The following is a 26,995-nucleotide window of genomic DNA, read 5'->3' as shown; positions in this document are numbered from 1 at the left end:
GCCATGATAACTCGCACAACTTACTTTTTGTGTTATGCTTTTATCATCATTGTATAATTGTACCACTGTACTATTTTGCAAACTAAACTGTTAATAAAGTATTCAATGCCTACAGCTTTAACTACTGACAACTTGTGACGAGGTATTGATCGGTGCTTTTCTTTCAGAAGAGCTGGGAGTAAAGAAATTAGACAATGTTTCTCTGGAATTCCCACCCTCAATAACCTGAGGCAGACAAGTCTGCCACTTAAGAGTTGCCATGGGAACCTCTACACGGGCTGTTATGTCTGCTATCTCTCTATAAGAGGGCTGCTGAGGAGGGAAGGAGGCAAGAACAGGCAGTCCAGGCAGGGAAGGTTGCATGAATGGAGAGAGAGAGGAAGGAGAGTGGACAAAACAGGACACAAAGAGACACCAACCACCAGAGCCAGTCCCTTTATTGTACACAATACCTCTTTATTATTAACGCTCCTTTCAAAAAAAAAGAAAAATCAGATCATTTTGTTTATTCAAATCCGTTAATTGCTACAGAGGCACTTGACATGGATTTGCGAAACAAAAGAAAAAGAGCGATGCGCAAAGGTTGGTTTACCCAACGTTCACATCCAGAGTGTGTAGGGACAGAGGGAGGGGGAAGGGGGGGGGGAGGAGAGGAAAATGAAAAGATCAAGTCACCACAAGCTAACTTCATCACAGGGCAGTAACATTACAGGCTGTCAGGGGGATAGGCTTGAGTGACAGACGCCTGATGGGACGGAAATTTCATCACCGTAGTAGGCCGATCGGAATTTGAATGATTGCAATTAGTTGTTCTATGAATTCTCTTGAAACCACTGGGTGGTTGGGGATGCCTTCAAATGATTAAACATAATTCAGGGAATAGCATAATCACTTCTTTTTTTTAATTTTTTTTATGATGCCCCCAAGTAGTACTGTCACTGTAGCCAGAATTGCTGAGAAACACAGGGGTAGGAAAAAAAAGTGCATCCTGCCTCGAGAGGCTGTGGTTCAAGGACCACCTCGGTCCACTTGCCGCTGTGTATTGGGGTTGCTATTAGGGTTGGGATCCTTTAGGATTTTAGCGATTCCGTTTCCGAATCCCTCATAACGGTCCGATTACTAAACGGTTCCATTTAACCATTCCTATAGGGGGTTTCAAATGGACCCTTACAGGTCTGTAACTGAGAGTGTACAAATGATCCCGTGGTCCTTGAAATAAAAACGTTTGAGAACCACTGGTATTGTAATTTGTATAGCAGACGTGAAGTCCACATGCCAGTTCTGACAGTGTGATAAAACCCGGTTCCAGAAACGGCTCCAAATGTGATGGAACCGATTCGGTTCCTATGGTTCCGGATCCCAACCCTAGTTGCTATCCAGTGGAGACAGCCTCTCCAGACAGGATGTGCAGTCACACACCACAACAGAGTTCCAACACCCACTCACAACTCACAACCACACCACCACCTCCTGCACTACTCATCAAATCCAAAACAGAAAAACATCAAAGTAGTCCATTGTTAAAACCCTGCCCCCGGGACCCGTTTCTCCTTTCCTTCCACTCCCACAAAAGTTCAAGAAACAAGAAGAAAAATATATTGATCAAAATACCCTCACAGAGCAATCAAGATATTCATGAGCAAATAATCACAACTTGTGGAGACTGTTTTGCCCTAGTTACCCCGCCCTGTACAGACAGCCAAACCCTGTCCTACAATCCACAATAATGTCTGCTTTATACTTAGTTGTGCAAAGGTAACGCACACCGAAAATAGCCGATCTACGAGCGCACAACCCATCGCAACACAGCGTGTTGTGAGCTTGCATAACGGCTGTTTTCGGTGAGTGACGATGGCATATGAAAAGAAAAATACTTGGGCACTTCAAAAGAGACCCAAATAAAATACTGGAGCACTCGACTGGGTCTGCACGTTTTATTAATTTGCAGGGGTGACTGAATATATATATCAAACCTACTACCTTGAGGTTACCTCAAGATGTTATTGGAGATTGTAGGGTGGAGGGGGGGGGGGGGTGCACTGAGTAAAACATGTTTGGACAGAGCCAACAGAATGGCAATCAATACATCGTAAAATAAATGACAAATGCCCAGGTTATAAATAATAATACATCAGGAAATGACAAAATATCTTTCCATAAATCCCAGGCTACTAGTATGTAGAATGACTGTTAGTGCTTCAATTAGTATGAGGTCTACATGATGTACATTTAAAATGTTGGGTTTTCAATAGCAATATCGATAGCATCTTTTGTTTTTGTGTGTGTGTACGCCCATTGGCCCTGGAGTTAAAATGTGCCATCAGTGTTCATTACCTCTCCATTTAAGGCTAGTTATATACAACGATATTCTATGGATGGCAAGAGAAAATAATGAGAGCGACCATAAACGTCCTCGTCAACCAAGCCACTAAAGGGACGTGCCCAACTCTCTGTGCATGGTGCCACTCCCCCGTGTCCAAACACACCCCACCGCGTCATTCTCATTTTAGAGGAAACCGTACTACATGTGCTGTCCAGTAGGGGATCCATTAACCATATTGAATCCTAGTATATACTTAGTTGACCGGGGTCCCACAGGGATCCGTACTTGGCCCCCTCCATTTTTTTTTTTTTTTTTTTTTTAAACCTCTACATTAAATGTCTTTGCTATTTTCGCAGAATGTTCACCTATTAAGACAGGCCCAGGATAGGGATGCCAGGGTTCATGAATCATATGGTTAACCCAATAAAACCAGGAAAGCATCTGTGTCATTTTTAGTGTTGGCTATTCAAAAGTAGCAGATATACAAGCTCATAGCGAGCTTGTACATCTGATATTTTTGAAAATGTATGCAAATCTTTGAATATATACTAGTTTGAATATATATTTCTTAAGCGAACATTTTTAACAAAACAAAAAAGTTGCTTCTGAAGGTCCCTGGAACAAAATATCTTTGAGATGTGGGTCGGTGGTCAAATACATATAATTTTGGGGGTCCTTGACATGAAAAAGTTTGAGAACCACCGATATGGAAACATAAGTGTTTCAGAAAACTGTTAGGACTTAGAAGACTTTTGTAGAATCGGCCTCAGGTCTTAATGAGTTACAGCATGAATGACTAAGTAAGGTCCACTCGGTGACTGAAGGGATCAGTGCTCTCTGCGTTTCCTGCAACCCAGACGTGGAGGAGAAGAAAATCTGCCCCACAAAGTGCAGTGTCTGTCTGTCTGGTCTGGTCTGTCTGTCTGTCTGTCGGCATGTGCATAATAATAATAATATGACAATATCACAATGGATTAAAAATCTCACTGTTATGAGTGGCTTTGTTGGAAGGCTAGAAGTGGTTAGAAGTGCTTGGATTAAAGTCGTCCATCTGGCTGACACTTTCCTAATGAGACATGATATTCACACGGCAGGCTGAAGCTACGTTTCATTTCGTGCAACTTCATTGTCTTTTTATGATTTTTTTATGTTTTTGCTGCTGCAATTAGAAATTCATTTTTAAAGCTACATTGATGGGGGTCAAATAAAATAGACATGGGGGGAGGGGGGGGGGGTGATCAACAACACCACCAAAATAACAATGATAATAAGCCATCGTTTTCAGTATGAAATCAGTTAGAAACATGGAAAACCCAGAGAACATTGACAATAGAATAAGTGTGTATATTACACAGAGGTGAAGGGTCAGGCTTGAAGGTCAATCTAAAGACAGAGGGACGGAGGGGAGAGGAAGTCCAGCCTTAAACAGTGTATAAAAGGGTTAGCCACTTAACCACAAAAATGTTCTGAATACTTAAGCGATGTGTTGTGACTTGTGAGCTTGTAGATGGCCTATTTTTTATTTTGATAATTTTAGACTATAGATTATTATTATTATTTTGTTTTACATTTTCGCCTAGAAATTACATGTCCAAAATTAAAATTGGGAGGCCAGGGTTAAAGTGGTTAAAGGGCTGCTGCTGGGCACCTTGTCAGGAGAAGAATTTGCAAGTCTACCATTATAATAAAACAGATCTCAAGCCGAGTACATTATCTGATCAGATCTGCAGAACCGCCTGATGCCTCCTGCTGGTTGAACAGGAGTACTTCGCCCGCATCAGCTAGCCTAGATTGAGTGTTAAAAATATATATTTTCGTAATATTCCAGTGGTTAATTAAGGTTTCCTTTCTTGTGCATGCGGACTGTTCCCACCTGGTGGAGACTGAATTAGCAGCCTATCTAACATCGCTTGAGTTCAGTTTTATTAAGGCTGGACGATGCAGATCACTGCACATACATTACACTCCCCCCTCCTGACCATATTGTGCGCACATACATACATACACACACACACACACAAACACACACACATGCACTCTCTCACACATACACACACACACAAAGACAGACAGGAAGGCCTTGCCACAGGTCTAGTCTAGCAGGGAAGGTTCTGCAGGGCGGATAATGGTGGGTCGGTGCGGAGGTGCGCCAGGTGGTCTTCGGCTGCAGGGAAGAGGAGAAGAGGGAGTGAGACGCGCTCACTTGGAGAGACAGGGGAAACAAAACAACCCGACAGGTGAAGGAGAGGGAACTCAGAATGAGACTGAAAACACCAGAGGGAAAACGACATGCACAGGAGATGGACGAGTTCAATAAATGGTACGAGGGGGGAGAATCGATGGCATGCCTGCGGTTGGAAAACAAGACAGAGATGAGATGAGATGCTGGTGATGGAATTATAAGGGGAATCAAATTAAAACCTGAAACTGGAGAATTTGTGCACACACACACACACACACACACACCGCGTGAACAACACACAAAGCACTGTTAACCCATTTACACCGGGAAAGTATCTGTGTAATTTCTTTGGCTATTCAAAAAATAGCAGATCTACAAGCTCATAGCGCTATGAGCTTGTAGATCTACTATTTGTTTTTAAACGTGAAAATGTGTGCAAATCTTTTGAATATATATATCTTTTTAAAGCGAACATTTGTAAAATATTTTGTTCCAGGGACCCCCAGAAGCAAAGATTAGTTAAAAATGTTTTTTTTTTAATCTAAAATAGCAGATATTCAAGCTTGTAGCGCGGCCAAAGTATAAAATAATGGTTATAGCAAAAAAAATCTAAAATGATACAGTATGCGTTCCCGGTCTTAATGGGTTAATCGAGTTCATGTTGGCTCCCTCTCACCTGTCTGGAGACTAGGAGGGCGTGTCTTACCTGGGTACGCCGGGGGGGACGCGGGCTGGCCGGGAGGGAATCAGTGGGGGGGCACTGAAGGGGTCCTGGCCGCTGTTGAAGGCATTCATTGGTGGGCCGCCCGGACGAGAGGGGATAGGGGGCGCGCCGAAGGCAGGAGAGGGGTTGAGGGGTGCCCCGAAGGCCGGGCTGGGGTTGAGGGGCGGTCCTGGCGTTGGGCCTCGCACGGCGGGCGGGCGGCTCGGGGCCGGGGCGGCTGCTGCTGCTGCCGCCGCCGCCACAGGCCTGCGCTGAGGGGTTGGGCTATGGAGGAAAAAAAGAAAAACAGACTCACCGTCATGACCTAAAAACATGTCTTGGATACAGTGCTCGTGGGTATAAATTCAGAAAATGTAGCAAGTGTTTCACTGCTTTTAAAGCTGTGGTTTTCAAAGTGGGCCCCCCAGCAAAAATAGTTAATAAATCAACCAACCAATCTACAAGCTCACATCTCAACACATTGTGAGCTTGTAGATTTGGCTATTTTGTAAAAATTGCTAAATTTCGAAAAACAATTTGTAATCATTTTGAAACTTTTTAACAACACAAATCTTCTCTTATGAGGGTCCCTGGCACAAAACCTTTCAGATGGGCATCCATGGCCTAATATCAATGTGGGGGTCCTTGACATGATTTTTTTTTTGAGAACCCCTTTTTGTTTTAACCCTTTAAGACCTGAGGCGATTCTTTAAAAAAAATCTAAATCCTAACAGTTTTTGGAAAAAAATCTTAACATTTTTTTTTTCACGATTTTTCAAAAATAGCAGATCTACAAGTTCATAGCGCGGCACTCGGTGCCGCGCTATGAGCTTGTATATCTGCTATTTTTGAATAGCCAAAGACATCTTAAGTGACACAGATGCGTTCCAGGTATTTATGGAACCCTCACAATTGAATCATAACACCCAGCTCATCGGCTCTCTCCGCTCACCTGGATTGATTGATCCAGTCGCCGGCGCCGCTGAGGGGCGGCGGCACGGGCACTGTGATGGTGGTGGTGCTGATGTCGCCGATGATGTGGAGCGCCTCTTTGAGGGCGTGGTACATGCGCAGCATCTCCTCTCGGTGCTGCGTCTGGTCCGCCGACTCTTCCATCAGGCTGTTCTGGTCCCCAGACGAGTAGAGGTAGGAGGGTAACTCTGTGTGGATGAACTCCTTTGTCTGCAGGCCATGTCGAATAGGGAGATGCAACAGTTAATCCAACTAATCCACGTAATTGATCAGAGATAACAATCGATAATTGATTAGGGCTGTCACGATTACAAATTTAAGTTGACGATTAATTGTCATTCAAATAATTGTGATTAACTATTTAATTGTGTGTTTGGCATTGAACATTGGAACATACAGTATGAAGCCTTTTAGGTTTCGTAATCAAAAATTGCACTGGGAAGATATGACAAATAACTTAAATATATAAATACATTATTAACATATTTAAGAATTTTTATACATGTAAAAAAAGCAAAAATAGCTTTTCTACAAGCTCACAACGCGTCACGAATTAATGCGTTGTAAGCTTTTAGATCAGCTATTTCTGCTTTTTTTTACATTTGAAAATGTGTGAAAATCCTCCAACATGTTTTATGCAAAAATAATTGCGATAATTATGTAATAATTGTGACAGGCCTATAATTGATAATTAATCGATTCCAGTAATCCTTGTGGCCCATAGAGCAGGAGCCTATCTCCGGTTTCTGTAGCGTGAGGCGGCTTGATGTACAAGTACACCCCCTGGACATGACAATAGCACTGTATGTCGCAGGGGCTTACCCCCAATCCAACCCTTGATGCCGAGTTTCAAGCATTGGGTCCCATTTTTATAGCCTTTGGTTTGACCCGGCCGGGGAATTGAACCCCGACCTTTCAGTCTCAGGGTGGACACTCTAAACACTAGGCCACTGAGCTGATTCATAATCAATCCTTATTTTGGGCATGTAATTGTAGGCTAAAAGTTTCCAAAAAATGTCAAAAGTAGTGAAAATGGCCGACCTACTGTACAAGCTAACAGTTGTGAGCTTGTAGATCTTCACAATTTTTTGCATGACACTGTTGTGCGTCAAAGTATAAAAAAAATGCTCGAGTGGTTAATTGATTTGTTGAGAAAAATAAAATAAAATATTCTAGATATTCGATTAATTTAAAAAGTAATCGCTAAGAGAATTACGAGTGACACTTGAATGAACACATGAATTAAAGGGATAGTTTACCCCCAAAATGACTTGAATTCATGGAGATTTCGATAGGACTCCAGTAGGAGACTCAAAGAGTCTCCAATGTGTCTCCCCTGGTTATCAAATGATTGGCTCAGGAATGGACAAAAACTGAAAAATCTCCATGAATTCAAGGCTTCATGGGGTGTGTAATTGATTTTTCTTGGGTGAACTATCCCTTTAAGACTATTCACACAACTGATTCCATCTAATATTGGCCGACATTGTGAATTTAGCAGTTGGTGGCGGACAAGAAAACTACAGTAGCCTATGTGAGTTCTAGTCTGCTGCGTTAGCGGTGGGAAGCTGCGGCTGACAGTCAGACAGACAGACTCACGCTGTTGATCATGAGGTGCATGATGATCTTGGGCATGAGGTCTTTGATGGACTTGTTGATGATGCCGATGTACGAGTCCACCAGGTTGCGGATGGTCTCCACCTGCCTCTCCAGCTGAGGGTCCTGAGAGGTGGTGCGGTCCTTGGCCGACTCTGCCGACTCTGCTCTCTCATCGTTTTCGTCCTGAGGAGGGCAATGGTGTAAAGTAACTAAGTACTATTTACTCGAGTACTGTATAATTTTGAGGTACTTTTACTGTACTATTTCCAATTTTCAATACTTTTACTTCTACTCCATTACATCTCAGAGGCAAAAATCGTACTTTTTACTCCACTACAATTATTTGAAAACTTTAGTTACTAGTTACTTTGTAGATTTGAGCTCATCTAGGGCTTATCTGAGTCTTATTTGGTGAATAATACCTGGTCCTTCTGAGGATAAACACCTGCCCTGAGGAAGGAGGCTTTCCAACTGTCCACATCCTCTTGAGAATCGCAGGCCAACTCAATCTGACGCAGATCTTTATACACATTCCTGTATAGAAATAAAAAGGGTTATAACTGAACCTTTTTATGTTTTCAACATTGATTTATTGATTTCTCAATTGACAAAAAAAGATAGTTCTCTCTTTTTTTCCCCTCACACACAAATGGTAGTACATATATTTAAAATAAAATATTTAAAAATATAATCATTCTCAATAGAATATTTCCATAAAATACAATACAAAACAAACAAAAAGACAAAAGGAGATGAAAAAACATCAACAACAAATATTAAGACGGGAGCTTTTAGATCGGCAAATTGTTAACTAATTGAAGTGGTTAAGCAGTTCAACAAAAACAACTCCCCAGCAATGCGCAGCCCTGACCTCTGCTCGGTGTTGAAGATGGCAAAGATGTGTTTAGTGGACATGAAGCCTTTCTCCACGTCTCGTAGCTTCAGGTTATCCAGGGGCAGCATGTACTTCTTCTCTTTCTCCTGAAAGGACCGAGACACACAGGGGAAGAAGAGAGGGTTTAGGTATAGAAAATAACTTCTCTTTCACCTGAAAGGACCAGACACACAGGGGAAGAAGAGAGGGTTTAGGTAAAGAAAAGAACTTCTCTTTCACCTGAAAGGACCGAGACACACAGGGGAAGAAGAGAGGGTTTAGGTAAAGAAAAGAACTTCTCTTTCTCCTGAAAGGACCAGACACATAGGGGAAGAAGAGAGGGTTTAGGTATAGAAAATAACTTCCCTTTCTCCTGAAAGGATCAAAACACACAGGGGAAGAAGAGAGGGTTTATGTAGAGAAAATAACAAGGAGAAGATTCTTTAAAACAGTTTTTCGTAAAGAGGGACCCGGGGATCCCCAGGGGTCCTGGGGGGGGTTCCAGGTAGGGGTGTGCCGATATATCGTCCCGCGATATATCGCGATACGTTTTCGTGACGATATGTATCGTTTTGGGGGCAAAAAAATATTGTTAAAAAAATAAAATAATAATAATAATAATCAGGCATGCAAACAGCCCCGAGGTGAAAAGGGTGACAACATGTATTTTTTTTTTCTGGTCAGGTGTCACACTATTGCCCTATTTGGATTCAAAATGGCTATTGTAGCTGAAAAGCTACAAGTTTGCATGTCTGAATAATGCAAAACAGAAATATTTGTTTGCATTTGCTTCCCCCCCCCCCCATATATTTTCATAATAAAAAAGTGCCATATATCGTATCGATATCGTATCGATGTCGTGAGCCCAATATCGTATCGTATCGTTTCATGAAATTAGTGTATCGGCACACCCCTAGTTCCAGGGGTTCCCCAGCTAAATTGATAGTAAGGAACCAAATGGATTTTTACAGGTCTGTAACTGTGTTCAAATGATGTACATTTGTACACTGTTATGGGGGTCCGTGGCCCAATGCAATAACAAACTGGGGGTTTCTTGAAATAAAATTAAAAGTATGAAAGCATCTTTATCATTTTAGATTTTAACCATTATTTTATACTTTGGCAATTACAAAATAGCATATATAAATAAGCTCATGAGCTTGTAGATCTGCTATTTTTGAAAAATCGTGAATATTTGTGCAAATCTTTGAATATATATATTTTAAAGCGACTCAAATCTTTGCATCTGGGGGTCCCTGGAACAAAATGTTTTGAGATGATGGGGGTCCGTGGCCAAATACATATACTTTTGGGTGGTCCTCGACAAAAGTTTGAGAACCACCGACATAGAAACAATTTTTTTTTCAGGTTTTTTGGGGGGATTTAGAAGACATTTGTAGAATGGGCCACAGGTCTTAATGGGTCATCATGTGGGAAGGGACTAAGGGGAGGGGGGGGGGGGGTGGTCTCCACAACAATAAGCTATGGTCACACAAACAGGTCTAACTCTGGATGTTTTCAAGGTGAAGCACAAAGCGAGGGAACCGTGGTGGCAGACTAACGGTTCTACCGCCAATGAGCAGACGCCATGGAATGCATTTCCTCTGGTCTGGAAGACCACCATGCTGATGATGATGATGATGATGATGAGGAGGAGGGGGGGGTGGGTAAGGGCGGAGCATGAGGAGTGCTTGAGACTGAGAGGGGTGGGGGCGGGGTGGGGTGCCAGCTTTCGCTGTGGAGCAAGAACATCTGGAAGCATTTATGTCTGCGCGCGCTCACACACACACACACACACACACACACACACAGCAACGCAGGTCCAACAGTTACATCACGCAAAGCTCCACATAAGCCCCTGCCCCCACAAAACACACACACACACACACACACACACACACCAACTGGGGACCAAAAACTTACACACAAAGACAGACAAAACACATCCAGGTACCTCTTCAAAAACAAACATGCTGTGTGGGGGCTTTAGGCACACCAACACGCACACACACACACAAATATGCACACGGTCAGACGCTCTAAAATTCAAAAGACTAAAGCAGATGTATCGAACCACAGTCAGGCACACACAAACACAAGCACACACACACACACAACCAATCCCCCCCCCCTCCGTAACCTAGTACGATTTCCTGCAAATTCCAAAGTCAGATCCCGGCTGGAACATTTCAGCCCGCCTGCCACGTCAGTTTGCCTCCGCCATCCTCCCTCGCTCTCTTTACTCTTTACCATCCTCCCTCGCTCTCTTTTACTCTCCAACTCTTTCTCCTTCTTTCCCAACTTTTTTCGATGAGGTGACTGGTATGAGGTACGTGCGTTGACCGTTTGTGGCTTTTAGATTGGAACGATAGCTTTGGTTTGGAGTTACATTTTTTTCACGCTTAGCGTTAATCTTTTCAAAAAGGTATTTTTTGAAATAAAAATATGTATATATATATATATATACACATTTTTCTGTGAGAGTGGATAGGAGCGAGGCCTCGGGGGAGATCTCAACCATACGTCTTCGGTCATATTTAACGGTGAGTAAAGTGATTTCACAGTTCCATTTATTTAAAAACACATTTACAACATTTATATGAAGCTTTAAGCACTCGGTTCACCTAGATACATCTTTTGAGTTATATACCATGGAGGTAGCTTAATTAATCAAACCACTTAATATGTACTATTATACAATGCAAAGACGGTGCCTTTTACTGAATTACAATTCCATCCGTCATCGAACACAACCCCTGAAATGGCCTTAAACATAAATAAACTGTAGAGAGCTGTGTTTGTGCTGACTGTGCACATAGCTATGTAGCAAAGAGGGGCAGACAGTCCAACTGTGTTCCGTGTTAACTGTAAAAACGGGCAAAACATTTCTTACAACCAAGGTAATGATCCTAGATTACTATTTCTATGCATATGATGCATTACCTCGTGTTTTCCTTGCTTACTGTAAATCGCACTGGATTAAGAGCGTCTGCTAAATGCCTAAATTGTACATTTTGAGGTCAATTTCAAATAAGTTTTCTGTGTGTTAACATTTCTTTTAGGATAAAACGCTGGATTGTTAACAATGATATCAGCGCAGACAGACATATTGGGCTCCTCCATGTGGGTAGCTGTTTAACCAGCAGTGTTTGCTCTCCGTTGCCCTTTGTCCTACTGTCCCCAGGGGAAGCGACCTGGCGGCCACAACGACCTCGGGGCTCTTCCTCCCGGCGCTGCGACCCCCCTCCTTCCCTCCCTCCCTCCCTCACCCCCCCGCCTGCCCAGTGTTCAGACTACCTGTTCATCAGGCTGCAGCTGAACAGTAGTCTGCACATTGGTTAGGCTGGGCCGGGACACACACACACAAACACACCTCCTGGAAGGACGACCGAGGATAGAGGCTCTCCATCCCATGATATGAGTTGCGGAGAACGGTATTTTGCTCCCCTGTATGCCTAGTGTGTATTGTGGAAGTGACAATAAAAACTCATTCTGATATCCTATGCTGGCTTATGACAGGAGTTTGATGTGTGTTGATTTAAGCCCTATATACTTTGTCCTAACAAGAAATAGCTAAAAAAAAAGCCGATCTACAAGCTCACAATGCGTTGCATCGCGACATATTGCGAGGTTGTAGATCGGCTATCAATTTTTTTTGCCATTTCTGAAATAATAATTTAAAAAAAGACTGAACAATTTAGAAGGTTTGGCTTAAATAGGGATGCCAGGGTTAATGTGGCTAAAACCACTGGCTTAACTGTCAAATAGATTGCTCTCACCTCCTCATCTTTGTACCAGGAGAGGGACTCGGCAGTCAGGACAAACCAGTACTCCTTGGAGCCTCCCTTCATGATGCTGATGTTGATAGTGAGCCAGCCTTTGCGGATCACCTGCGTGGAGAGTAGTACATATGAGAGAGACAGAGAGAGAGAGAGAGAGGGGGAGAAGAGAGTAACAGGAAAATGGAGGGAGTACAATTTTACCGTTAAGGGCTTCATGATATGTTGTGTCATTAATCATACCACGTTAGTAAATAAACTGACTCAAACCTAATAAAACCTTACCTGCTTACTCACTGTCTCTGCCTGTGTCCTACCTTAACATTAAGCCATTTGAGGTCAGTATGTCTAAAATTGTGTGTGTATACTAATATATATATAACTATTTCAATCAGATGGCAAGAGGTGACAATAGTAAGAGTAGTATTACAATACAGTCACAGATACTGAGCGTAAAGTACCTAACCTAACTAACATGTATCAAATAAAGCATCCCTGCTCTGAAGGGAGCATTAAGCAGAGCAAACTGAGAACGTGTGCAGTCCTCGTCTCAACGTCTGCAGAGGCGTCCTCACACAACACAGGGTGCAGATGGTGTCCAGACCATGTTGGCCCACAACAGTGTGGGGGGTGTCAGAGGGCAAGGGGTCGACGGTGGTATGTTAGGGTCAGTGGGTCAGTACACGCTAGCATATACACTGGCAGTTAAAACACAGCGGGCAGGGTTAATGGTGTTAACTGGACGTCAATGTACACTCCAGTGTGGGCTGGCAGGGGACTGGTGGTGGGGGATAAAGTCTGGGTCATGAAAGATGAAAGACTCAGAGAAAAAGGATTGTTTTAACGGAGAGAGAACGCAGGTAGACTGAACTCTACATGGTGTACGGCTAGGGATAACAAATTTATACTTCGTCGTGCGACCGTTCGCCGAAAAAAAATCGGTAATTTTAGGCGAGCAGTGCAGTCGTACGACGACGCATAAATCACGGCCTACGGTTACGGTGGAAAAGTGTAATGGAGAGAGGAAGGAGGAAAAACCATGAGATGACAGGCAGATTTAGGATTTTAAGAAGCTCTGTCTCCGAGGACAATATGTGTGTGTTTTGGAGGAGAGTGGCTCTCTTAGCTGCAATTCATCTCCATTTTGTGAAACGGTCTCCGGTGCGATGCTTAATGTACCGGGACGTAAGAGCATCGATCAGAGCGCTCACATCAAGACAAATGAGCTAAGTGTCCACTTGAAGATCTCCTATAAACCCCTTCTTCACTCTCTCTCCATTCGGAACAGGACTAGAATGAGTTATGGGTAAGGCTCATTAGTAAGAAAGCGCCAACATAAACAAGGGAAATGAGGCGAGTGAGCACTAGAGCTAAATTGTTAGTTTGCCTTGGCGGGTGCATACTTCATACCGCTCAGAAACTAGGACAAGTTAGTTGGAAACCTTTAAAGTTAGTTGGAAATATTATAACTATTATGAGGCTATATTAGAGGAAAGACCGTCAAGTTTTCATCTGCCAGATATTAACATAACTTGTCACAATATATAATTTTCAATGTATGCATTGAAATAAGAATGAAAATGTAATCAATTTGTAAGATGATCAAAATTCTAAAGCTAATAACGATATCCTCCTCAACTAGCACCATATTTCACTTTCACATTGTCAAGCACAATGCAAATAGTACTTAACAGTGATTAAACAACAGAAATGTTTTTATTCAATCAGTAAAGTAATGAACTCCCAACCAAACCAAAAGTATGGTGATTCTAACAATCAGACAGATCTGATTAGAATACAGAAACCTACTGGTCAAACCCATGGAAAAATAATCCAATTTAGGAGTTGTCAGTAGGCGTGGCTGGTAACAAAGTGAAGTTATGACAGAAATGTAAGACGGACGGTATGTTGGCATGCACTGATTTGAATAAATCCGCTACTTCATTGAAAAGGAAGAAGAAATCTGAATTTGCTAAAGGGATTGCGCTCCACTCAAAAAAAAAGTATCAATGATCGATCGTCTGTATGTTGTGTTCAGTTGATCTGACGATTCCCCTCCACCCCAACCCCTGTTGATGTTCAGATTGATTCTCCAAAAGGCAAACTGCTGGTCGCCGTGCTGGAGGCAACAGGGACATTAACCAGACACAAACAGAACTGACGCCGGGCCACAGTCACTCATGGGAGGGGGAGGGGGTGGGTCCACCATCCTCTCTAAGGTCTTTCAAAGAGAGTCAAAGCATTACACAGAAGAAGACAAACATGTATTGTTTTTTTCTCCACAGGAGCATTACCAAGCGGAGAGAAGACTTGTAAAGTTGTTTTCAAAACGGTTTGGTGTAGGTGCAGGTTAAGTAAAGTTAGTCAAGTCTATCGACAATTTTAAGACAATTACTGTCTTGTTAAAACGAGACCCTACGAATTATCGAGGGAAACCCGTGTGTTACTGTGAAGGCAGTTGCCGATTACTGGCTACTGTATGATCAATTAGAATTGCTCTGGGTTTCTGCCCACGGGTCTGGAGACACTACCTTCTCCTCATGTCCCTCTCCCAGTCCGCCAAGCTGCAGGGTGGAGAATGTCTATGAGAACAGAACAAGTCAACTTGACAAATAAGCATCAAGCTTCGGGGCAGCATGTCGTGGTTGGTCTCTCTTGGCCTGACCGTAAGCTAGTCGGGCTGACTTGTGTGATGGCCTCAGTTCTGTGTAGCTGTTTAGCCCTGCCTCCCCCTGGCACAGTGCACTATAGATCTGTCGGGTACTTACCAGAATCTCACCCTGCGATAATTGGAAGGGGAGGAGGAGGAGGGGTTAAAGGCAATGGATGGGAAAAAAAATCAAAGCCAGAGAAAAAAGGGAAAGCAAGCAAGCAAAGATGGGAGATAGATGGAAAGGAAGAAAGAGGGAGGGAGGGTTGGAGGGACGTAACAGGTGAAGGAGGGAGAAGATGTGGAAGGGACCAGGTGGAGACGGAGAGAGGTGGAGAAAGGACAGTTGAAGGGTGAGGTTGGAGAGGGAAATGGAAGAAAAGGATGTAGAAATGGACAGAATAACAGTTTTGAAGGGGGGGGGGGAATAATCCATAAGACAGCAAGAGAAATGGATGGAGAGGTCAAAAAAGAGACAGGGGGAGAGAGAGAGAGACAGAGGGAGAGAGAGAGACAGAGACAGAGGAGAGAGAGAGAGCAAGAGAGTTACATGCAATTAGAATTAATTCAATACCACAATTCGGTTATTTCATATTCGTTGCTCAACCAATAGCAGCGGGATGCACATGCACATCCATTCACATTCTTAATTTCAAACGCAAAAGGTTGAGTTAATGGGACGACAACGAGACAAAACAACATAACCGGGTGATTAATTGTTGCTTTGCCGTGGTACGACATCATGCCTGGGTTGTAAAAACAGCGCGTGCAAAACAGCGATTAATGGCAGCAGTGGAAACCCATGCTTAGTAATTCCAAGTAGGGTGAAGCAGGGAGGCGGGGTCTTCATGTTCACTATAAAAGGCAACTCTCCCCTCACTGAAACGGAATTTGATACCACGGCCTTGAACAACACGGTCTACCTGCAACCTCAAATATTGATCACTGGAGATTAGCAGCCATATAATATTATTTCAGGATTGTTCTTTTGTTTTTTTGAATAAACAAGAAATGTACAGTGGACAACACCGGAAAGGAGAGATACCGGCTTCACAACATGGCAAACATAAGACAGGCCAGTTTAACATCAAGATTAGCACTGGGAACAGTCAGTATTTGTAAGGGGTGTACACATGGGAGTACAACTAACAGTTAGATGGGTCTAAATAGATTAATAGAATTATAACTGATTACTGGCGGGACTGGGTCCATTTACCTGGTTAATAAATAGACTGGTAATGATATCACTCAAGGGAGATTAGAGGTGGGGATTGGTGAGAAGGGCAGGGTACTGGGTAGTGTCAGTTTGAGGGTCAGAGGGGTTCATGGTACCTGATTAGGAATAGCCCTCTTCTTGTTGGCAGCCGTGTTCCTCTGCTGGGCACTGGGAGGAGACGACACATAGTTAAACAGAGACAATATCCTACAGACCATGTCTTGTTTAAACTGGTCTACACTAACTTTTTGCACACGAGAAAAAGAGTATTAAAAATGGGGTGTGTAAGTGCTTGGGCAGTGGAAAGGGTGACAGGCTCACACACACAAATGTATAAAAAAAGGTATACAGTAAATAAGAACACAAACACAAACCCCTGTGTGTTATCTGCCAGCCCACCTGTTGTTGCTGAACCCTGGGGGGCTACCGTCATCCAGCCTTCTGTTGTCGAGACTGAAAGTGACGAGTCACGTGAACCGTTAAACAACCCTAACGGACCTCTCACACACTACGGCAATCCACTCACCATGCGCCAAGACACAAACCCACACACAGCAGGGCTTGCTTTGTTACTCAGTCAATGGCGTGACTCAAACAGGGGGAGAGGGGAGTTCCACTCGACTACATGCTACGATGATCGACTACGTTAGACTACGTTAAGAGTGCATCATCGTGCACTGGGAACCCTGCGGAGACATCCCACATGAGCCATTGAATGTCTGACAAACAGTGCAATCATAGTGCAGAATAGCACATAGCATATTTTTGTAAATAAATATTTTTTACAACGCCACTTCTAGCGGTCCTCCCTGAGTAACGTGCACAACCCTCATCACAAAACAGCCAGCATCGCATAGGGAGTGTATCCGCCTAGCAATCAAGCATGCTTGATTGAACTGGTTAGGCAGGAGCAGTACAGCAGCATGCAGACCAAGGGCCAAGGAATCGGCGTTGGAATTGACCATTTTCTGGTTCTCTTAAGGCATGCAGTTCCTATTAATGGCCCAGCAGATGTCGCTAGTTCACCTTCTGCAGGGCAGTGAAGGCTGCAGGAAAATAATACTCTCAATACAAGTAAATGAGGATTTGGCTCGCTTTGTCCATATTTTTTTACAGTCTATGATGCAGACAGATGACTGGACAGCCAAATTGACCTTGAGCATTCTGGCCCCAGCCAACCCCCCCGCCCCCCCAACCCTTACACAGGAACTCACTCTTTCTGTTGTGAGTGGATCATTAATCAGCAGACTACATCTCTGTGACTCACTGCTATGCTGACAGCATGTAGTTATTCGAATGCTGAAACTCTTCTTTGTTGAGAGTCACCACAACCCTCAGCCAGGAAATGACTCAAGTGCTTGTGATCGCCGTTCGGAGGGACAGCCCTGACATAGTTCAACCTCTGCCATGTCAGACTGGCACTAATCCTACACGGAAATTTGCTGTGTACCCGGTACACGAGTTGAAAATCATGCAAATGTTGAAATTAAATCCATCTGACATAAAAGATGGAGAGGATGGGGGTGAACAGAATTGCTGCTACGCTAATGATAGAGACAGGAAATTATCTATGTAATTCTACCAAAAAAGTGACGTCACAGCTGTTTCGGTGCAATGCTTTCCCTATTTTGAGCACGTCCTCATATTGTCAAAAATGTTCAACAATAGCTAATCTAACAAGATAGGCTTGTACTTACAAGATATGATTTTACATTGGCAATTTTTGCTATTCATCATACGACCTAGTATATAGGGCTTACGGCCATGTGTCCACCAAAGCATTTTGTCCCAGCTGAAAATGCACGGCGCTCTCCTAAACACGCTTCCAAATGGCCAGATAAAAACGCCAGCCGTGAATGCGCAGCGCAGAATAAACGCTCAGCGCCTCGTCATGCTGCTGGCGTTTCCAGCATAGCGTAAATACACGGCAATCACATTGAAAACAATACAAATCATACCCTGCCTGCACTCAGGAAAAAAACGTCTTGGCGGACACAGCCCCTAAAGTGGTTAAATATCAGCCTAGCGGCGCAACCTAAAGGTAGGTATGTATCAGGCAGCATGGTATTAATGGGGATTACAACATCCCCTGTACTGATATGAGAGGGATGGGCTACATGCTGCTGTAAGGTGGGGGGGGATTTGACAGGGGAAGGGGATGGATGATGCATACTTAGCGAAGCCAATGAAGTCCTCATGGTTTGTGTTGATGTAGGATTGCTCAATGTCAATCAGAAGGAGAACCTTGATTGAAGACAAAGTCATAATTAGAAGTTTTATTAATGCACTGATGGAACCAAGCAGAACTGAAAGGCTTGCGGATTGGTTATTAACGTTTCCAACCTTCCAATGCCATCAGTATCTATGAACGTCAATTATAGCTTGATCTACAACCAACACACACACACACACACACACACACACACACACACACACACACACACACACAACATACAGTTTAGGCATTCAGCAGACGCTTTTATCCAGAGCGACTGACAAGTGCAGAATCAGAGTAAATTGCATGAACCCTAGTCAACTAACGACAGAGTAAATATAGTCACATAAGAGTGCAAAGACAACACTGCGGTGCTTCAAAGAAATGAGGATAGCAGGTAAAAATTTATCTAACTAAATACATTCCCACTGGTTCCCAGAAATGCATCCAGGATGGGATAAGGCATAATGACATCTACAGATACTAAAAGGTCTACCTTTACAGGCCGTTTTTTTTTTTTACACTTTCAGGGTTAAATCGTCACTCCACATTTCACTGGATTTAACACTGGTTGCTTGTTTCTCTACCTGGCAACACCAAGTTGCCAGGTTCTGGAAAGAAACAAGCAACCAGTGTTAAATCGTTCGGCGTCAGCGGTAGCCTCTCAGGAACTTTCAGTGCATGTTTGACTATCATGAGACTCTACAATGAGTAGTAGTAGAGAAAAAAATAACTTTGCATCGGTTATAATAGACGAATTTCCCTAAGCCACGCGCTCCCATTATGACAACGGAGGGGGTTGAAAAAATGACGACAGGGGAATCTCTGGAAAAAAACAATGCCACTTTTTACGTTGGTAGGTGAGTAACGACACATCAAAGATAACACTTAAAATGTCCGGAATTCTCCTTTAAGAAGCACTGGTCCTGGTAATGAGCAGTTAAGAGGCATTTTCAGAATCAGAACTGACCTGATCCTTGGTCTTGCCTTCTCTCTCTCTCACATAGGTGGTGACAATTCTCTCCGTTTCCTCTCTCAGCCTCGGGTAGGAGCCAAGCTGTAAAAGGAAACACACACAGCCACACTGCAGCACTGGCTGAAGACAACATACCACCCATAGCAGTACAACTACTAAATCAATGGTTCCCAAACGTTTTTAACTCAAGATGCAAAAGAGAAATTTGATGTCTGCCCCCGGACCCAAACTAGTGAAAATAGCCGACTTACAAGCTCACAGCGACGCGTTGTGAGATTGTAGATCTGCTATCTTCACTACTAGTTCTTCAACTCTTTTTTTTCTTTCAATTGAATTTATTTGAAATTCTGTTGAATAAATGTTTGAAATGTATTTCTGAAAATATTTTTTGTACTTATTAACAAATCTCTTGGGGGGGGGGGGGGGGGGTATCCTGTATGATTTCTTTTTTTGTAGTAAAGGAAAAAAAGGGATATTTACTCATTACTCTTTACCCATAAAGATTTGTCCGCGACCCACGAATGGGTCCCGACTCAGTGTTTGGGAAACAGTGCTCTAAATAGCTCACCAGTGCATAGAAAAATACATACAACATTGGTGAGACTGAACATACAGATATAGGAGAGGATAAGGAAAGTGACAGTCAGCCATCTACAAGACACAGTAGAGACATGTATGCATAAAATACATGTATTTACATGTACCGTATGTACATAGGATGAATATATCTCTGCACTAGGCGAGTAGACATCACTAAGGCATTTACTACAGCTGGGGATGACACAGTGAGGCATGAATCATTAGAGCAGTGGTTCTCAACCTTTTCAGGCCGCAAGCACTTGGACTTGTAGGAGTTGAAGCGTTACATTTAGTTTGACTCGGTTCCACAGATACATATCGTGAAAATATGGGTTGTGAGTTTACAGATCAGCTAATTTGCCTCCTCCTTATAGTATTTGACAATTTGGGCAATGTTTGACCAGTTTTTATAGTATAGTTTGTTGATTACTTTTGATGCAGTTGGGGTTTTAGAAGTACTTAAATTGTCACTTCACTGTCATCTGGGGACCCCCCAAATCATGTGGGTCCCGACCCACAGGTTGAGAACCACTGCATTAGAGGAATGCTGCCTATTCCAAAATCTACCAGACATTGTATTTTTAATTTTATTTTTATGAATAGACCAAACTCAGGAATTGAGTTTGTCAGGTCATGAGGAGGAACCACCAATGCATTTATATAAATGTATATAGTGTATATATGTTTTAAAGCACTATGCTGGTCATCTCTAACTGTTTTGATGCCATTTCAGATTAGTGAATACTTTCTTGAGAGGCGGAGTGAGGATGCGTGACGGAATGAGGGCTTCACTTATAATGTTTAGGTAATGCCAGAGAGACAAGGTGGACGGGTCGGCTGGGGTGACGGATGTTGCCGGATGTATGTGTGCATGTGTGTGGCGGCCACACATGCACACTGTGGCCTTGTGTGGGCATCATGCCGCAGGTCCTTCGTTTGCCCACCAGAGGGCGACTGTCTGAGTGCCGTTACTATGGAAACGCTCCATTCAAGCTGGTGACTGGGCCCGGAGGGAGCCACGAGGCTATTTGTATTGTCTCCCTCCTTGTCAATCACTCCCTTTCCTTTCCATGCAGCAAGGCCAGTGTTTCACAAACTTTTTAGCTTCGAGACCCAAAAGATACATTTGATGATGACTCCCCGGGACCTAAAACTACCAAAATATGTTATGAATGAACCACTTAAGCCCTATTTAATGGTGAAAATAGCCGAGCTTGTGCAACTGCTATTTTCAATATTTTTAGATTATTTTATAATTTCTGCAATTCTTTACATTTTTGTTTTCCTGAATTTATTTATATATATGTTTTAATCTTTTGAAATAATAATAAAAAAAATGATTGTGACAGATGGACTAGGCATGGGGCTCAACTAGGGAGAGAAGGAGGGAACCACATGGTGGGCAATATTAGTTGCTATATTAGTGGTGCTCAAACTTATTCATGTCAAGGAGCACCCAACATTATATGTATTTGGCCGCCGACCCGCATCTCAAAATATTTTGTTCCAGGGACCCCCAGAAGAAAAAAAAAGATCGCTTTAAAATTATATAAATATATTCAAAGATTTACAAAGATATTCAAAATGTTTGAATAGCCAACCAATGTCCTCTCTATTATATATAGCTAAAATCTAAAATGACACAGACCCTTTCCCGGATTGAATGGGTTAATGGGTTGAAATCAAACTCAATGGGGGGGAACAGCAGGGAGCGGGCAAGATGGGACACTTTTGATAAGCACTTGAAACATTTCAGACATGATTTGCAAGTCAATGTTTGATCTGGAAGGCATGGAGGCTTCCACAAGAAGGGAAGGAAGTGGGAGTGGAATGGGGGTGTGGGGGGGGGGGGGGGGGCGAGACACGATCCAAGCACTGAGGATGGATGACATCATGGGGACGAAGGGTGGGTATTTTTAAGAATCGGGCTGACATGGATGACGGGCAGCCATTCACGGAGGAAGACCTCCGTTTTCTCACAGTGGCGGTCTTGTCCCTCCAAGTTACCTTGACGGCACACTTCGCGACGAGCGCCGTGAGCTCGGACACCACAAGGTCCACGCATTTGAGGCTGGGCTCTTTCAGTTTGAGGATCTGCTTTTTGACTATCGCCTCGAAGGCCAGGTCGGGGGTGAACAGCCCCGTTCTGATGGGGGCAGACGGGGGGTGGGGGTGGGCAATTTTTTTTTTTTGACGGAGGTAGTGGAGAGAAGAGGGAAAGACAGAGAAAAAGGACAGACAGAAAAAAAGGGGACGTGGGAGAGAGAGGAAATAAGAAAAGAAGACAAACGTGTTTGTTCAAGTTAGTCATTTTGTAGTAGTAAAAAAGAAAATCAAGAGACGGACAAGCTGCAGGTTTTTCATATCCTGTCAAGTCTGTGGACAGTTCCTCTCTTTGCCAGTGTCATATTTCACTCTCGTCCCGCTTCATAGTTCCTCTTTTAAACTGAAAGGTCACAAGGAGTGCCACTCAACCCGCCCCCCAATAAATAACTCATAATAATAATAATAAGTAGTCCTTACTGTGAGACCTGCAGCTTGTCCAGACCAGACCCAGAGAGATGCTCAGGGATACACACACTCATACACACATCAATCCCCTTAAGACACCTCACCTCCACGACGACACCACCACCACTACACTCGTCACAACACTCCACAACACGACAGCACTGCCTGTGCACAGGGCTGGTGTCAGGGCTGGGGGCTGAGGGAGGGCAAACCGTGCAGAGCCAGCGTTATACAGACTAAAATAACACTCAGCTTATCCCATTAAGACCCATACAAATGCCTTCTAAATCATTAGTTCTCACACAAACTAATGACTTTCACGAATTTTGTTTTCTTCTTCAAAATAGCAGATGTACAAGCTCACAGCGTGGCACGAAGTGACGCGCTGTGAGCCGGTATATCTGCTATTTTTGAACAGCACAATGTATTAAAATCTAAAATGACACAGATGCTTTCCCGGTTTTAATGGGTTAAGTACAGTCAATGTTTTTTTTCCGTTAACACCCGCCGACAGGTGCTCCGTGCCGGTGTGCCCTCCACTCGCCGCCCCCCTCGCCCCCCCACCCAATGCCCTGTGTCCGGGCTCGGGCTCGGGGGAGATGCTGGACACCCGCAGTACCTTGTTGGTGCACTGCCTGACTGTGTTGATGAGCTCCTGTATGACCATATCGATACATTTGAGACAGGGCTGTTTCAGCTCAACGATCTGCTTTTTCACGATGGCCTCAAACGCCAGGTCGGGAGTGAACAGGCCCGTTCTGAGGACGCACACAGAGAAGACAAGAAGACACGGAGACAAGATGGATTGGAACGTTAACGGACAATGTGGGTGGGACAGATGTGCAGGTAAGACAAAGACACACGGTTGTACCCAGGAGGTTAATAACTAGGAGACAGGCAGGAAAAAAAGCATGAAAAGAAACGGGCAGCCATTCCATCAAGGACAGAACAACACCGAAAGTGACAAAGAGTGAACAAGCAATTAAAATAGACAAGTGCAGACGGGACGTGTCATGCAAGTAAGTGGAAAAAACTGAGACAAAGTAAAGCCAGACAATTAAGACAGACTTGCAGACATAAATACGCGTGCGTAACATAAAATCACACCACAAGTCGTCATGTCGCATCAACAGCGAAAGAAAACAGCGTGGGTGGTGTGATAGATAAAAGATGGAGAGGATGGGGGGAGTGGAAACATTAAAAAGGTTAGGTTTCACATACAGTACATATAGAAAGAGCCAGTGATAGCTATGTAAACACATTTAGAAGAAGAATAACAGGTGGGAGAGAAAGCAGGTGAATTATGCAGCGGTCCACCTAAGCGAAGACCGGTGGTGAACTGCTTCCAGTGGACTCTGGAGGAGGTCCGTCTCTGAAAAGAGGATCCGCCTGATTGTCGTTTCACTTGCCTGACACCATGGACGTTCTTGATGGCATTCTTGATCTCCCTCCTCAGCTCCTTCTCATTAAAAACGATCTGGGAGACAGAGAACAAGCAGATATTACCTTACCCCACTTACACAGCACGTTAGTCAACAAAAGGACTTCACTGGGTATGGGACGATATGAAAATTACATGTCACGATTATTGTGGCAAAAATAATTGCGATTAACACATCGACCGCCAGAGGTTAATCTCATAATGTACTCACCAGTGCCAAGGTGTTTTTGTTGTTTTTTTGTTTTTTTCATGTCGCCATAGATCTTGTTAAAATCCTTAAGATTGAGCCGTACAGGGTCTGTTTACATGCGCGACATCTCAACGTATCTCCCAGTGAAAATCACGTGTCAAACGGGGCATCCATGTTGTAGTTAGAGCGGATTACGTTAAACAGTGAAATGCGAGGAGAAAAAACTACAGGAAGAGAATTGAGTTTCAGTTTCGTCTGTAGAATGGGAGCGGACGTGATCGTCAAAACCGGATCCCAAATAATTCCGTTTCCGGTCATCAAACCGGAAACGGAAGTGGATCAAAAAAAATCCGAAAGTGAACCCGGACATTTATAGCGAGAAAAGACCGTGGACCGTAGGGCTACGGTCTCGGCGCTTAACAGTTGGATTTAACGGACCGTAGGACTACGTTCTTGGCGGTTAATGTGTTAATGATATTATCGCGATAATCAAAATATGCTTAAAACTTAAAATGGCACTTTTGTTGCCGATCTACAAGCTCACAACGTGTTTGCAACGCGTTGTGAGCTTGTATATCTGCTATTTTTGGTACTGAAGTGTTACTGAATTTGTGGTACTGAATTTGCAGCTCAACAAAAAGACAAATTCTCGATAAATCTCTGCGATACGATTATTGTGAGTGTTTTTTGTAATCACTATAAACGATTCAAAACGATTATCGTCCCATCCCTAGACTTCACAGCAGTCCACAGCATGCCCGGGTCAAAGTCGGACACCGGGAACAAACACGCAGCCCTCACCTTAACCAGCTCGTAGGTTAAGCGCTCGTGGAAGATGCGGTTGATCTTGGCACCGCCTGACAGCTCGTTGGTGTCCACCTGGTCCCCGGAGCCCTCGATGCACTTCTCAAAGTCCACGCCGAACTGCTGCACCATCCTGAGGGGTGAGGGGGGTGAGACATGGAATTAAGGCGTCAGCTAATGATGGTTATTATCTTGTGTAGATTAATTAGACCATTAAATAACAGGTAATGATGGCAGATAACTTCAAATTGCTTAATATACTCACCCAGCAGTCAAAGACTTTTCATTTTACAATATGGAACAAAGACAAGCATTCACATTTTAGTGTTGTACATTTGTATATTTCAAAATAATGTATGCGATACATCTCTAAAACAAATAATTATTTACTTATTTATAAACTTTTCTGTCGACTAATCATCATAGTTATTTATTTGATAAATGTTTTCAAAACTAGTAGTGATATGTATTCAATATTCATTTCAACAATGTGACATGTTGTGAGCTTGTAGATCGGCTATTTTAAAATAGCCGAAGTGTATATAGGGCTGAAGTGGTTAATGTATGTTTTGTATTAATAATCAAAGTCTATAAGTAACTAGTAACCAAACGTTTTCAAATAATTCTAGTGGAGTAAAAAGTACAATATTTGCCTCTGAGATGTAGTGGAGTAGAAGTAAAAGTTTTACTTAAGTACAGTACTTGAGTACATGTACTTAGTTACTTTACACCACTGTACTCAACTGTAATAAAGCCTTGGTCTTGCGCGTGGGGTCGTCAGGGCGGAAGTTCTTGTACTCCTCCACCTCCTTCTCCAGAGAGAGGAGCTGGCTCTGAAGCTTGTTACGCAGGCCGGGCAGGGTATCCCGGATGTGATTGGTAAGTTGCTAGAAAGTGAATGTTTAAAGCATCTTAATCATTATTGGGCAGAATAGCAATTAAAACTGTAGAAGACTAATTCTAGTGCAGTGGTTCTCAACCTTTTCAGGCAGTGACCCCCCAAAATAACTTTTTGAGGCGTTACATTTTGTTTAAACATTGTAAAAATATCCGATCTACAAGCTCACAACGCCGCATTCTGAGCTTGTAGATCGGATATTTTAAAGAATTTTGCCTCTTTCTGATATTTGACAATTTTGGCCAATGTTTCACCAGTTTTTATAGTATAGTTTGTTGATTACTTTTGATGCAGTAATGATATAGCTTTATTCTTTATACATTTTTTGCCATTAAATTGTCACTTCACTGTCATCTGGGGACCCCCCTAAAATCATGTAGGTGTCCCTATAAATCAATATAAACAAATCAATATATATTTTTTAATAATAAATAAAGGAGACCATAGGTCACAACAGACCTGGTTGAGGGTCTTTTGTAGATGCGGTGTGCCCATGCGCTCAGCCATGTGTCTATAGCCTGGGTGGGATAGAAAGAACTTCCTCTCTGCAGCCAGTGCAGCTTTGATGTCCTTCCTCCCATCTATGTCCTTCTGACTACGGTTTACTACGCCAATGTATCCTGAACACAAAACCACACGATGTAGTCCATAAGAGAGCAGATGTTTCTGTGGTTGGTGTGTGTGTGTGTGTGTGTGTGTGTGTGTGTGTGTGTGTGTGTGTGTGTGTGTGTGTGTGTGTGTGTGTGTGTGTGTGTGTGTGTGAGACGTGTCTGTGCGTGTTTACTTGTGGATCACCCTCACCTCTACGCAGCGGCAAAAGTTTATTCTCTAGGATGTCCTTTGCGTCCGTCCCTTCGTCCATCAGGTCTAGTTTTGTGATAACGCCAATGGTGCGCAGACCTGGAGACAAAGGGAGAATGTAATACAGTCCACATCATACGCACTAAAGGCGGCTTTCCATATACATGGACTTACCTAGCCCCACCCCACACCGCCCACCACAGCGACGGTTTCCACTACAATGAAGTGGGTAGAGTGGTGTGTAAGTGGTACTAAACTGGTGCCTAAAAAGTACCCAGTCTT

The 26,995-nt window shown here is 43.3% G+C and overlaps 1 protein-coding gene across 4 annotated transcripts in view; it reads right to left on the bottom strand.

Moving 5' to 3' along the window:
- Positions 1-26,995, bottom strand: part of dnm2a (dynamin 2a) — a 44,197-nt gene that overhangs the window by 1,960 nt on the left and 15,242 nt on the right. The window contains exons 5-21 of one of the 4 annotated variants that reach the window (XM_080447817.1): positions 26,714-26,812; positions 26,372-26,532; positions 25,759-25,901; positions 25,012-25,147; positions 23,989-24,056; positions 23,199-23,337; positions 19,484-19,570; positions 18,472-18,542; positions 16,415-16,466; positions 15,201-15,212; positions 12,433-12,543; positions 8,651-8,760; positions 8,202-8,313; positions 7,780-7,962; positions 6,161-6,390; positions 5,212-5,493; positions 4,408-4,487 (exon numbers count right to left, since the gene is read on the bottom strand). In XM_080447817.1, coding sequence (XP_080303943.1) covers positions 4,415-4,487; positions 5,212-5,493; positions 6,161-6,390; positions 7,780-7,962; positions 8,202-8,313; positions 8,651-8,760; positions 12,433-12,543; positions 15,201-15,212; positions 16,415-16,466; positions 18,472-18,542; positions 19,484-19,570; positions 23,199-23,337; positions 23,989-24,056; positions 25,012-25,147; positions 25,759-25,901; positions 26,372-26,532; positions 26,714-26,812 — 2,069 coding nt within the window. In that variant the 3' untranslated portion in view covers positions 4,408-4,414. Of the gene's footprint in view, positions 1-419; positions 4,488-5,211; positions 5,494-6,160; positions 6,391-7,779; positions 7,963-8,201; positions 8,314-8,650; positions 8,761-12,432; positions 12,544-15,200; positions 15,213-16,414; positions 16,467-18,471; positions 18,543-19,483; positions 19,571-23,198; positions 23,338-23,988; positions 24,057-25,011; positions 25,148-25,758; positions 25,902-26,371; positions 26,533-26,713; positions 26,813-26,995 lie in introns of those variants that run through there. The other 3 variants (XM_080447816.1, XM_080447819.1, XM_080447818.1) reach the window with 3 other exon arrangements.

Source organism: Gymnoscopelus braueri (assembly GCF_963280865.1).
Source record: "Gymnoscopelus braueri genome assembly, chromosome: 13".
Lineage (NCBI taxonomy): Eukaryota > Metazoa > Chordata > Actinopteri > Myctophiformes > Myctophidae > Gymnoscopelus > Gymnoscopelus braueri.
This window is presented reverse-complemented; position numbering and strand designations above follow the sequence as displayed.